We start from the raw sequence: 15,304 nt of genomic DNA on the forward strand, positions 1-15,304 counted from the left end.
CAGACTACTATTTCTCAAAATGCTTTTTGAGAATCTTTCTTATATTTCTTGTTTATAGTCCTTCCATTTTCTACCTCAAATGTAATTGGGAGGAATTTGTTTTTTTAGAGCTGGCTTAGGCTTTTAAAAATTGGATTTAGCCTCCATTGCTTCTCACTGCTTTATGAGATAATACTACTCAGACTTAATATCATCTTTGTTTTTCATAAGATTTTACAAATGGATTAATATTCTAACCTAATGTCCCTTTTGGCTGATATCTCTCCTGATTAGGCAAATAAGTCAGACATTTTGAACTAAGGTATTTTGGGAATTCTTTGTTGCAGCTATCTAGCTAGCTGTGTAGTTATCCACATGCATTTGTTTTGTGTTATATCTGCTATGTACACGTAAATGTACAGGGTGTCCAAAAAGTATGAGTTTCAAGTTATTAAATAGGTATGTTTATATATGTATGTATAATGCCTATGTGTGTATTATGTTTGTATAGATGTATATTTGTGTGAATCTATATGTGTAATTTTTCTATGTCTGTGTTTACAAATTAAATATTGTCACATATTACATATTAAAGAACATAGCAATTTCATTTGGAGAGTCTCATAAAATTGTTAGGTTGTTGTTTTCCTACATTTCTACTACGTTCTTATTCTTCTCAATAAATATGGGTGTTTTTGCTCATTATGAACACTAATACATGATAATCAAATGTCCACTGAGATTTATTTTTCTGCATATGATAAAAACCAACATAGAGATTAAGACATTGCAAGTGAGCGTCTTGCAGAAAGTACTATTTGGTTTGATAGATAAAATAAAACAGGTAGATTAGAGGGAAGGATATAGAAATGAACACTAATTTCATGATGTTTTGGAATGAAATGAATAAGATAGAAGAAAAGAGAGAGAGAGAAAGAAAAAGAAAATGTGGCAGGTAGAAAAAAGAGGAAGAAAACATGCAAAAAGGAATGGAGGAATTATAATAAAGTAGAAATACTGAAAAAATATACATGTGAATATTTTAAACATTTCAAATATTTTATATTTTTTATTATAAAGAAAGTGAAGCCTTAATGAAAGTTTACTGTATTTTCAGGGCTTCACTAAAAAAATTATTGTTTAAACTAGAAAATAAGAAACCTGGATAAAGAAATGTTAACAATGGTTCAAATGAACAGTTTAAATAACAATCCAGTTATTCTGAGTTAGCCTCTCAGCTGTAAATGTTAAATGTTAAAAATGATACTTATAGTATTTGATCTCTGAGGCCAATATCAATTCTCAGACTCTATTTACTTTTAATAACAATATAAAAGTACTGCTATAATTAATGAACATTGAAGGAAATATACTATTACTTAATTTAAATGAGTTACTGTTAATAGGACCTGGGACAAACATTTTGGGGAGTCAGAAAGAAGCACAAGGAATCTGTCCACAGACTTCAATTGATCTAACATCTGTACGCCTGATTTCTGTATCCACTGATGCATTAAGATAAAATTAGTTCTGTTGTCTCTGAGAGAGTTCAGTCTAAGACAAATCCAGAACATGAAGCCTCAGAACTAATTTAAAAGGAGAAAAAAAGTTTTTAATTGTAAATTGTTTACATGGTCATATAAGAAGTCTATTATTATAAGTAGTTCTTATTAATAATAAAGTAAAATTTTCTACTAATACTAGACTTTAATTTGTTTACTAAAAGTTCATACAGAGTATGCCATATTAAGTCCCTTTTCTCTCCTCCTATCCCCCATCCAACTTTCACATTTACTTGCATCCTGGCTGCTAAGGAAGGTCAGACCTAAAATTATGCCTCAAGAGGGCTGCAGATAATCAACCTCACTAAAAACAACTTGATTAATACTAAATATGTCCTGTTTCCAAATCCATTTTCTTAATGAACTTACAGACTGCACATCTGCATGACTATATGCCCTGACAAAGCCCGAATTCTCATGTAACTTGAAAATGACCCTTCTTGGGCACATCCTCAACATGAGCATCCCAACTGAAAAGGCTGGATTTTCCCCATAGTGGCAGGTACTGACAGCAACTGGATATATTTATGACCATCTTCAAAATGCTTTTTGGTGTAAGAGGTAATTGCTATTATCCTTGCCTCATGAAAAACACTAGACTTCTAAGAGTGGTACTTTGAGCCATCTGGATTTTAGTTTGAAATGTATAGCTTGGAATTATACAAGATTTTGAAGTAAAAAAGTACTTTATATGCATTATATCAGTTGATCCGCTGTTCTCCTAGGAAGTAAGTACAATAATATCATTATCAAAACTTTAGAAACAAGGAAACGAAGCATCAGAGAAGTCCAAAGACCTGGTCAATATCACACAGGTTGTAAGTGGCAGAGCCTGAACTCAAATCTAGAATTTTTTGACATTTGGTGTCTCAGGGGTTAGAGTACTGGACCTGGAGTCTGGAAGATGTGAATTTAAATTTGGTCTCAGATACTTGTTAGCTGTGTGTTTCTGGTCATGTCGTTTAACCTCTGTTTGCCTTAGACTCCTCAACTGTGAAATGGAGTAATAACAGCATCTACTTTCTAGAATTGTTAAAAGATTCACAAATTGTTGAGACATTTACAAATAATATTTGTAAATATCTTAGCATTATCTGGTACATAACAGACACTTCATAAATACATATTTTCTTCCTCTTTATAGATTGTCTTCCTAGTATAGGACTGATTTCATAATCAGGTGATCCACTAGGTTTCTTAAACTAAAATAGACAACTATAAGATGGAATAAAAATATGGTGCTACATAACCCTTTCTGTTACCAATTTGAATTCTTTTCATAAACTTTATTTAGTAGGGAAAAAAAAACCTTTTGAAATAATCAACTATCCAATCTGATCTCAATATAATCTCTTTGCTTAAACCAATTGCTTTGGCTTCTCTTCAAAACACTCTGGGTTATTACTGTCTTTTAATATTTTATGTGTTTTCACATCTCTTCTATTTTGATACTTGTGTATTTTAAAACTTAAGTGAAAATGACTAGGTTTTAAGAATTAAATGCCAAATGAGGCAATCTGTAAATATAACAATGGCAACTAAGTGTCCCACTCAACAAATAACAACCTTTTGCCAAGTGACAGATTGATAGACACTAACATTTACTGCTTAATGTTTTATGGACCTTTGTTTGGTGATAAGCAGAATCCAAACATTTGAATCATTTGACTATCAAAGTCAACTTCAATTGAACAGATCAGCATCCCCTGATTTATGTGCATCTTCTTACAAAGAAATTATGTTCATGTCAAGCCTAAGGTACCAATATTATTCATAGTGTATCTCCTGTCCTAAATGCATTTTGACAATGAGATAAAGTCACCAGACTGTTTTTCTGTCAAATTATTTCAATTCAAACGGGCTATTACATTCCAAATTCGAAATTTTAATGTTGGACTTTTAGTCAAAAGCTCTATAAATTGAAATCCAAATCTCTCACTAGTTAAAGAAAATGGGCACATCATTGTAATATTGGATAGTGTTTTCTATTTTGCCTTACATACTTCAAAACAGATTTTCCTTTGAAGACTGGCAGGTATGAGTACTAGGTATAGTAAGAATTTTTTCCCCTAATTTTTAATTTCTGCCAGCTAGAGAAACCATTATTAGTTGATATAAATTAGATATTATTTCAGTTTCTTGTCTATGCTGCCAATCCTGATCATTTCCAATGGTTTCAATTATGTTTAGTCCAATGATTAGCTCATTATGAATCAGCTATTATGCCTATCTGGTCTATTCAAGTTCCAATTCACTCCAGGTTGAGAATATCTGCATTAACCTAGGAATAAATCTCTTGTTTGAACTCCACAATATCAGAGGTAAGAGAAGCATGAATTTCCAGTTAATTGTAAGTACCTTCCCACAAAACTCCATAGAAGCATAAACTAGGATAATATGTAGGATATATTCATCACCAAATGAAGCTAAGGGATGCACAGCTAATTTTATGGAGCCATTTAGGTAGTATCCATAACAGTAGGTGCCCACAAAAATCTGAATGGTGGGTTCAGCATGCAGCGCTTTGCCTTACTCACAGTCATACATATATAGCATGGGCTGGATAAATTCTGGGCAAATATTATAACATGGGCCTTTCTTCTGAACAGTTACTTAATTTATTATTTGCTAAGCTATTTTATTTAGTTTGAGGTTTTTTTCTTTTGTCACTCTGAAGAAAATCTGATGCATTGTCTTTCAACTGTGAATTATATTATTCTGAAAACTATTGTGTGCATATCCCTGTGTACATCTAGCCTATTCTCTATGTAAATCCATGGGTTCATTTCAAGTATGAAGAACAGAAGTGTAAGCATCATTGTTTATTATTTATGACTGTTTATTGTTTATAGGGAAAAACAACAATAGAAATACCATGTTTTTTTTACATCTAGTACACATAATTAAATTGAAGAAAAACTACTCATTACGAGTTAGTTCTTATTGGTAGAAACTGAGAGTCACCTAGATTCTGGTGGAAAATTCTTTTGGACTACAAACCAGAAGACCTTGACCATAGTCTCTTCTGACATCTACTAGTTATGGGCAAGTCCTCAATTTCTTTGAAGATCAGTTACTTTATCTACAAAATCAGTATGATAGCTTTTTTTCCCCACCTCACAGGCCAATGGCTAGAAAACTGCTTTGGGTTCCAGAATCACATAATTGGAAGTGACCTGAACCATCATCTAGGGCAGTGGTTCCCAAACTTTTTTGGTCTACCGCCCCCTTTCTAGAAAAAATATTACTTAGTGCTCCTGGAAATAAATTTTTTTTAAAATTTTAATAGCAATTAATAGGTAAGATAAATGCACCTGTGGCCATCACTGCCCCCTGGATTGCTGCAGCACCCACCAGCGGGTGGTGGTGCCCACTTTGGGAATCACTGATCTAGGGCTAGGCCAATGTATATTTGGCCAAGAATCTCCTTTCTTCATCCTGAACACTAAGTGGTCATCCAGTCTTCACTTTAAGATTACTAGTCAGATGAGTAATCTATTTATTTCCTAAGGCAGTCCCTTCTTTTGGACAGTTCCAATTGCTATAAAGTCTTCCCTTATATTAAGCTCAAATACATTTCTCAGCAGCTTCTACCCATTGTTCCCAGTTCTGCACTTTAAATACATATAGAATACATTGAAATATTCTTCCATATAACAACTCTTCAAATATCTGAAGATAGCAATCCTGTCATTCTTCCAAGATCTTTCTTCTCTAGGCTAAATAAACCCACTCCTTCAATTAATTCTTATACAGACTAATCTCAGAATAAAAATAGTAAAGTGATCTCTTTGCTACTCCTCAGAAAGATCTTCAATTTATCAGTATTTTCCCTAAAAATGTCATCCTAAACACAACAATCCATATATGGTTTAACTGGAGTGATTAATAAAGAAACATCACCCCCCTAGTCTTGGACAATTCTTCTCCTCTTCTCTTAAAGAACCATAAAATCATATTATTATTTTTTTTGGCTGCCATATCTAGTTGTTGAATTTTATAAACTTGCCATCCAGAGGGCTACTATATGGCATAGTGGATTGAATGCTAGGCCTGAAATCAGGAAGATTTATTTTTATAAGCTTAAATCTGGCCTCAGACACTTACTAGTTGTGTGACCCTGGACAAGTTATTTAACCATAGTTGTCTTAGTTTCCTCATCTATAAAGTGAGATGGAGAAAGAAATGGCAAAACACTAAAGTGTTTTTGCCTAGAAAACCCCAAATGAAGTCAGACATGACTGAAATGAGTCAAAATTTTTGCCATCCACTAAAATTCCCAAATCTCTTCTCCAAGGAGTAATTCTTAAGACTTCATATTCTGTAAATGTGTAGTTGACTTTTGTAGCTCAAATGTAAGACTTTTACATTTATTTTTTTCCAGAATATATGTTGATATAATTTAAATAATTATTTTCTGACATTTTGAGATCCATGTTCTCTCCCCATAACTCCTTCCCCATCCCCAATAATAATAAATGCACCTGTGGCCATCACTGCCCCCCTGGATCGCTGTAGCACCCACCAGCAGGTGGTGGCGCCCACTTTGGGAATCACTGATCTAGTGATCCCCAAGAAGTCAGGTAATGCATAAATTATACAGGTATTATCCTATAATAAATGTTTCCATATTTATCATGTTGTGAAAGAAGACACATATCACTTAGACTATAGATAAATTCACGGAGGAAATAAAGTGAAGAATGGTATGCTTCAATCTGCAATCAGACTGAGAGTTAGTTCCGACTATGGCTGTGAATGGCCTTTTTAAATTTTTATTTATTTTTTTTTCATGAACCCTTTGGAGTTGTCCTGGATTCTTGCCTTACTGATAATAGTTGTCATTCACAATAGATCATCATACATCATTGCTATTACTAAGCACAGTGTTCTCCTGGTTCTGCTCACTTCATTTTGCATTGATTCATATAAGTCTTTGAAGGATTTTCATAATCAAATTTGTTCATCATTTCTTATGGCACAATGCTATTCCACGTCAATCATATACCAAAACTTGTTCAGTCATTCCTCAAATGATGGACACCCTTCAGTTTCCCATTCTTTACCACCACAAAAAAGAACCTTTATACATAATTTTGTACCAGTAGGTCTTTTTCTCCTATATTTAATCTCCTTGGGACACAGACCTAGTAGTAGTAGTCCTTGGTCAGAGGGTATGCACTACATTTATTGTTATTGAATTTTTCTGTTCTGGAACTATGGCTTAATAGTAAAAAATAGTAGTATGAATTTGCTTATTTAAACTCTTCTTATTAAATTCTTTAGTATTACTCACCTCCCTTTTATCTTTCTACTGGATGGAACAAGGTCTTTTTGATAACTTCTATCACTATTTAGTCCTTTTCTTTCTCAGCTTTTCAATACAGAAAGATGTTACTTATCTCTTTGAATAAAGATAACTCTGCCCTAAGAGATATCACTCAATTTCTTCCAGGAGAGTTTATCCTTAACTTTTTGTTCTATGCTTTCCCTTCCAGAAGGCTACAAAGGATTTTAAAATCATTTATCCCAAGCCCCTGAAGCAAAGAAGGATCCAAGTTGAAGAGGCATAGCCTAGGTCTTTCATATGATCTGTGGTTTAACCTTAAATTCAAATCCAGAGGCTCTGACTTTAAATCTCTTACCACAAAACCTGATATGGATCATAGCCTGAGGAATCTGGCTTGTCTTCCTTGAAACTTCAAATCTCCATTTTTATAAAATGGAAAGATGCTTTATGATCTTTATTTGTCAGGGATTTTTAAAGAGTACAATAGTCTTCAAAACTATCAAAATAGATACAATAACTCTGATTAATGATAGTTTTTTTGGCAGAGGTATCTCTTATTTTCTTACAAAGTTTTGAGAAGAAGTAGTGGGGTCTAGCATACCACAAAATTCTTCAATTTCAGACAAGTACAAAGTTACTCCCGAGCATCTATTGTGGTACCCACAGATCTTGGGCTGAGGTTTTATCTGCCATAAGATGAAGCTAAAAGAACTTAACCAGTAATCAGCAAATATTATTTGAGGCAGGCAAACATACTGGCAGTCAGACAGGCTCAGCTAGTGCTTCTATAGTTCACTAAAATAATTTCATTTGCGACAAGGAGGCCCTTCAAACAACTGTCTCTCTTCACAGATTTGTTCACAATCTGCTGTATGTGACTGACTGTGTGCTAAGCTATTGGCTGAAACCCCAATTTTTGGAGAACAGGACTGTCATATGAATGTGTCTTTAAGTAAACAAATGTATCTAGTACCTACAAGTTTGTAAGCTAAGTAGCATAAAAGAAAGAGTTGAGGGTAGCATATAAATAAAGATGATATACTATATGATAAAGGCTAAAAAATAGTAGAAGTAAGGCCAATTAAGTCTAGGAAAAGTCAGAAAAGGATGATTTCTTTCCAGGTGGTGATCAGTGTAGGAATGATATATAGAGTGGTAGTTTTTAAGAATAATAGCTAAAGAAAAGCAGGATATGAAGTAGAGAGCTTTTCTCTTATAAAAAATCAAACCTATCTTAAGGTTTGGGGAAATTAAGGATTTACCCTTCTACCTCCATATATTTTTTTAAGAGACAGCCACTTTTTCAAGGGAAGTTACGGATTTCTCAATTTCCCAAACACCAGGTTATCCTTTGGAGTTGACAACTGATGTTTAAAATCAAAGTTATGGTTTTTTTAAATCATAAATAAGAACACAGTATCAGGGCTCCAATGCAAGAATATTCTAAATTTTAATTTTTTATAATCAGCTCTTCCATGCTTTATCCTTTCTACCTCTCATTCTCTCAGATATAAAGAAAAAGAGGTATAGTTTCCTTTCCTAGTACCAAGAAACAAAAAATCATTCAGCATCACATTTTGACATTCACTCTAAGCATCTACCATATACTAAAATATCCAGCAATATCTTGATCTGCATGTTAGTCTCTTCAGTTCATTTCTCTGAACATCATTTTTTCACAGAGGCATACTACAAACCTTATGAAGAATCCTACGACCACCTTGAGTAAGTAGCATGGTAAAATTTATCCCTGACTCTGTATCTCAGGCCCACTTTCCTTTTTTGCAAAAACAGGCAGATTTCTCAAAGTTGAAGATCACCAACTTAGAATTCTGTGAGGAAACACTTTGGTTTTCTAGGGTATCTAAATATGAAATGCCAAGAAAGAATAATAACACACCACAACAGCATTCTAAAGTTATATAATAGAACAGCATTTAAAATTCTTGCTACATCATCAAGAAAGGGTTATATTTGAAATTTAAAAAAAATCTCTGGCAAAGAGATAAGGAACTTGCCTTTAAGAGCTGATGTTGCCAGTTCGGGTTGGGAAACTTGCCCAACAGGTAGTGGAGGAGGTATCGCTGGACTTTGACCTAGACATAAAATGACAGGAATTAACTAGTGTAGAAAAAAATTAAAACATTTTAATATCAGCTAATAAAATAACTAGATTTTCTCTAACATGCATAATTCATAAATCCAAATATAAATTTGTATTGTTATACAATATGAAAACTCTTAGGAGGTCAGTTCTTTAAGTGGCTGCATTCATAGAATGAGTTATCTTCCAAACTGTTGCTGCATATATTATTTTTGTAGATATACACAATGTTGAATATATCTACTAGACTTCATTAATGTAGAATCTACATGCTATCAAATAAAACCATCTATTTTCAAACATTCACTTCAAATTATGCAGCCTGAAGTCATATGAACTGAGAGCAATCCTGCATATTGAAATACTCATCAATTTTTCCTCAGTAGGCTAAAAAAAATCTCAAAAGATGACATTGTGATAAAGTAAGGTTAACATTCTTTCACAGAACAAGAACGTTTTCTTCTGTCATAAATAAATACTCTCTAGTTAAATAAATAATGAGCCAAATAGGAAATAAATTCATTATGTAATCCTGTTTCTATTGAACATGGAAATGCTGCCCTAAGTCTCTGGGCTTATTATGAACGACGTAAAAAACCCACAATCATTCCTGAATGCTTTCCTATCCCAAACGATTTCCTTAATTAACCAATACCAACGGGGCCACAAATTGTAAACATTTACTAATACAGGATCCTCTATAAAATGGACACGACATTTTCTATCATTAGTTTTCACTCTATAAATCCTAACTATATTTTTCTTCCAGAATCTGATGTAGGCCTATGCCCTTTTGAGCATCTCAGTGACAACCAGATATTAGTAAAATGTCAGCTTTTCTGATTGCTTACTTGTGTGAGACTCCCATTTTAGAATTCTTTAGAATTAAATGAATCCTGTGGCTTTGTTGTTTAGGAAGGAGAACATTCTAATTTGCATGTGCACTCTTTTAGAGCTATGAAAAGAAACCTCCTGCATGTCTAAGGACTTCTGAATAGAGCTAGTACTATGTTTATAACAGATTTTCTTCCAGTCATTACATTCCCACAGGTTGTTTCTTGGGACTATTGAAATATGAATAAAATATTGCTTCTGGATATCAATGGGCACACTCCAAAGAAAATACTAAGTTAAATTTTTATGGGTTTTTTTAAAGTTTTTGAAATTGGAATGAAAACTCTTTCAAAATGAACTGCAATATAAAAGTATACACATGAAATGAGTTTTGTTTTAAGAGTAAAATTTTCCATGCTTTTGGACTAGAACAATCAGAAATTTGATTTAAAAGTGTCAACTCTCAGAGTAAAAAGCCAGTAGAAAATTAGGAATCCAATTGAGCATTCCTCAAAACAAAACAAAAAATCCTCAAAAGAAAAACAAGGTAGGAAAGTTTTAATGATTTTTTTCCCTATAAGTCTTCACAACTTGCTTAACGCTTTAGAGGGAAAAAAAAACTCCTTGGATTTTCATATTAAGCTTTTGTCTATCATACTCCAAAAAAACAATAAACTCTAACTCTTCAGGATGTCGCAAAATATTTGGCAAAATAAACTAAGGTGATGGAGATTGCTTCCACTGGATTCTCTTGGAGCCTTAGACATAATATCTGTTTCAATAGGAGTCCATTTGACTTGTACTCCTGAAGGTCCTCAGCACTTTGTCATCTGTCTTTCTACTTTCCCTACCAAATTACTATGTAGCCTTTTCAACTTTCTTGAAATTATGCTTGCAAATGAAAACTATCTCAATTTTTCTATTTGTATTTCCAGACCTCATTGCAGAAATTTACATACAGCAAACAACTAATAAATGTTTTTTCATTCCTTTCTATGTTCTGCACCTGGAAAATATCACATGCCCATTTGAGGATCTTTTTGCAAGAAAGGGTTTTGCCAACTAGAGCAAATAGAGTAAAAATATTGTTTTTCACATAAAGGGTAAAACTTACATTTGGGGATCTGGGGAGGAATCTTTGAAATGAGAGTTAGTTTATATAAGTAAAACATCCTTCAAAAGGATGCTTAAATATTTTAAATGTAAATATTTCTACATGAGAATTATTTATTTGCTCATTAATTGTATACATATACTCTACAGCCCAAGTTTCCTAAAGATTACTACTATGCAACTCTTTAACTGAAGATTATAAAATGAAGTTTTTCTTAAATGATCCATAACTCAGACTTATAAAACAGATTTTTGATAAATTTTGGATTGTGATAAAAATCTCATTTGTTATCTGGCATTCTGGATTAGTCAATGTTTTGGGTAACTGAAATGTGGCCTTTTCAAGCACTTAAATGTCTAAAATTTGAATCATTTGTATTGGAATACTTTTTATTCTTACTTAAGAGGATGCTGAAGATACTTATACATTTTCTTGATGCCTTAGCTTGATATAAATAAATTATTGGACAATAAATCTTCAGGTCTCTAGGAAAATTTCCCTTTTTTATCTTATCATGAAATAGAAGGGTCTCTCCTTTAACACACATATTAATAATCACTAATTCTAGCAAGTCCTACTAAGATAGAATGGTTGTAAGACCATACTCAAGGGATTTTGTTTCTGTAATCTGAGATCTAGCCTAGATATGTTTAGATAAATTCATTACAAAAAGTTGGTGCCGAAGTGTTATATTTTTCTGGCTACATGGAGATTCAAGGTCTAGTCTTTTCAAGAAAGTGGGAGTTCTGATCTATAATGATGGAATTCATATTTACAGCACTGAAATCATAGTACTTTTATATCCTCGGATAATAAAGTAAGCAATTGACATTTGTAGTTATTAATTACTCTAAGTTGTCCCAATTACTATACTTTTTCTTAGAATCTGTTATTATTTATTCCCAACATATTGGCATATGAAGCCAAGCTGTAGTCACAAAATCACACAAAGAAGCCCAGAAATCGAAAGCGACCTCATCGGCATAAAGCCTATTTCATGCTTGATCAAAATTACCCAACAAAGGACCAACTAGCTTTATCTTAAAGGAAAGCATAGGGCTTCCAGCTGAAAAAACCATGTTAACTAAATATTGAGATTGGTCTTCATTCCAGTAAGAACCACTTAAGAAGTTTCTGACTGTAATTGCCTCATATATTTTTTTCTCTTTTTTTCTGACTATTTTGCTCTTCTTTTATTTCACTACAATATTTCATTACAATAACATTCCTAACAAGTGATTTTCAAGCCTTTTCTTGAAGAAATCCAATGAAGAGAAACCTATTATTTCCCAATGCAGCTCATTCCACATTTAGATAGGCCCGTGCTAGAAAGTTCTCTCTGTGTGTGTTTTTCCTGATATCAAACATTTATATCTATATATCTTTGTTCCTTACCCTTTGCTCCTATTTTTGTCATCTGAAATTAAATATAAGAAGCCCAGTACTTTTGAGTGCTTGATGATATCTGCTGTGCTTTTTCTAGCTTTTTACCTTTCTCAGGACTAATTATCATCAATTCCTTCAACTTATGCTCTGTAATTTACTTTCCCTTTTAAAATGTAGTATTCCTGACTGAAAATAATAATCCAGATATCATCTGACTAGGACAATGTGCAGCGGGATCATCTCTTATTCCTGGAAGTTATGTGTCTCAGTGCAGGCCAAAATCACATCAGCAGATCAAGTCAGATTAAGTAATATATTTTTTTTAAATTTATATATGAAAAACTAGGAACCAAAGTCCCTTAACAGACATGCTCAATTTTACTTNTATATATATATGTATGTATATATATATATATCTTTGTTCCTTACCCTTTGCTCCTATTTTTGTCATCTGAAATTAAATATAAGAAGCCCAGTACTTTTGAGTGCTTGATGCTATCTGCTGTGCTTTTTCTCGCTTTTTACCTTTCTCAGGACTAATTATCATCAATTCCTTCAACTTATGCTCTGTAATTTACTTTCCCTTTTAAAATGTAGTATTCCTGACTGAAAATAATAATCCAGATATCATCTGACTAGGACAACGTGCAGCGGGATCATCTCTTATTCCTGGAAGTTATGTGTCTCAGTGCAGGCCAAAATCACATCAGCAGATCAAGTCAGATTAAGTAATATATATTTTTTTAATTTATATATGAAAAACTAGGAACCAAAGTCCCTTAACAGACATGCTCAATTTTACTTAGCTAAGTTCTGAGCCTTTATTGATTGGCTAGTGACTAGTGATAAGTATGCTACACAATCTTCCTTTTTTATCTTTGTTGAGGAAGTCCCAGAAAAAGTTCTGAAGACTAGACGGGTATTATATTACTTTTTTATGCTATTGATGTGATACTTATTGCTAATGAATTGTCAAGTCTTTTTCATGCTCTCAGAAAAGTTTAAAGCAAATGGGTCATTTCATTTAAATTGGCTACATGACCTGAGTATGAGGGCATTTAAGGCACCAAAAGCTTCAGCTCCACAGATCAAAGAGCATCCCCTAGGCCAATATGTTTCTTCTGACAAGATTTCCTTTGCTTCCTGATAAAAAGCTTCCCTAATATTTCCATCTGTTATTATATATCTGCCTATTCACTTTGAAGCAAAAGCAAGAGATAGTAGCCCAATAAATATTTCATAAGTTCTTTTGATAAAATATGTTAAAGGTGCTATCACTAAGTGTCTTCTCCATTCCCCCCACCTCTTCTCCAATTTATGAAGTGGAAATTATTTGCCATAAGCTAACTGACTGGAGAAAAGATGTGAGATTCATCTTAGAGCAGATTGTTGTCCCATTGATCATGAGCCTTTGTTTATGGCAAAAATTAGTAATATTGATGAAGTAGTGAGGATAGGATAGGCAATATCTCCCTGGGTTAAGGTTTTGTGATCAACTAGTCCAAATCCTTTGTTTTAAGAGGAGGGAATTGAAGCCCAGAGATTTGTGACTGACTTCAGATCTCATACCTCATTTGTGGCAGAATCAGGGTTAGAGACCAAATCTTTTTGGTGAACTGTTCATTGGATTTAGTGATATATTATGTTAGAGAGGAAAAGAGAGGTTCCTGTCATGTGCCAACTTTCCTCTTGCAAAACTCCTTCCTTATCTATATTTCACCCATTTCTCTTTCTTCCCCTGTAATAATTAAAAAGATCAAAGAATGGGGGGGGACTAATTTTGCCATTCATTTTCATAGAATAACATTAATAGAAATAATTAATAAACTCTAATATAGTGCATATGTGAGTTAATAACAAATATAAAATTTGACCTTAATAAGTGCTCAATTCTAGCCATAATAACCTCCCTTGTAAGGTTTACTACATTTTAATATATCATATGAAATCCTGGTTAACATCAGTTAAAGTTACATTATTCTGGGCCTGAACAAGACCCAATGACTAAAACTCCATTTAAGATGCTTATAATAGAGTCAAAGCATAAAAAGATACATTATATCACTGGCATATTTTCCAAGAAAGACAATTTAAATTTTCCAAAAAGATGGTTCTTTGTTATATTCTCACAATTGCTAGAAGTGAGTTTATAGTTTCAAATCATAGTTCCACAGACTAAATTCCTGGGTGAACTTGGGAAACTTAACTTTTAAAGGCTTCAGTTTTCTCAAATGTAAAATGAAGGATTTCTAATAATCTCAGGTCTCTAGAAAAGAGACCTTTTACTTCTTTTTTTTTTTTAAACCCTTAACTTCTGTGTATTGGCTCATAGGTGGAAGAGTGGTAAGGGTGGGCAATGGGAGTCAAGTGACTTGCCCAGGGTCACACAGCTGGGAAGTGTCTGAGGTCAGATTTGAACCTAGGACCTCCTGTCTCTAGGCCTGTCTCTCAATCCACTGAGCTACCCAGCTGCCCCCAAAGAGACCTTTTAAATTTATGATGCTTTGACCCCAAAGGTCCTATGGTAATGAACGGCTTTTAATTCAGTTATATAGCATATTATCAAAATGAGAGAAGATGACAAGTAAATACAGTTATTAAATTCAGGGATAAATATCAAAGCTAGTAAAAGTAGAGAGGAAGGATAAAAGGGGTAAAAGACAAAATATTCTATTCATCTGCAAATACGTGTGTCATCTACAGTCATGCGAAGGGAAATTTCTACTGTCACATTAGATGGGGCATAGTGAAGTTGGAGAAAGAATCCTGCTGAATATGTGGCTGTGGGTAGGGCTATTTCTGAAAATCTGGAAACTAAAAAGGCTGGGTCATGCTAAATTAACCTGATAGATGGAGCTTGCAAACTCAATGAAGCTTTAGTCAAGATTTTATAAAAACATTTAGGACATTAAAAAAGGATCGATTTATAGCATGGATTTCTGATTGATGGTAAGTCATGATCATAGTTAAACATTCCTAATGCCCTTAGCCCCTGGAAGCCTATGAAATACTTCCCACCCACAGAAAATCTGATG

The 15,304-nt window shown here is 33.4% G+C and overlaps 1 protein-coding gene across 1 annotated transcript in view; it reads right to left on the bottom strand.

Annotated features, from left to right (window-relative positions):
- The window catches only part of LOC123247850 (triadin-like), a 366,108-nt gene that overhangs the window by 171,134 nt on the left and 179,670 nt on the right, over window positions 1-15,304 (bottom strand). Inside the window, exon 10 of the mRNA XM_044676898.1 lies at window positions 8,850-8,927. Within this exon, the coding sequence (XP_044532833.1) occupies window positions 8,850-8,927 (78 nt within the window). The remainder of the gene's footprint in view (window positions 1-8,849; window positions 8,928-15,304) is intronic.

Source organism: Gracilinanus agilis, chromosome 4, assembly GCF_016433145.1.
Source record: "Gracilinanus agilis isolate LMUSP501 chromosome 4, AgileGrace, whole genome shotgun sequence".
NCBI lineage: Eukaryota > Metazoa > Chordata > Mammalia > Didelphimorphia > Didelphidae > Gracilinanus > Gracilinanus agilis.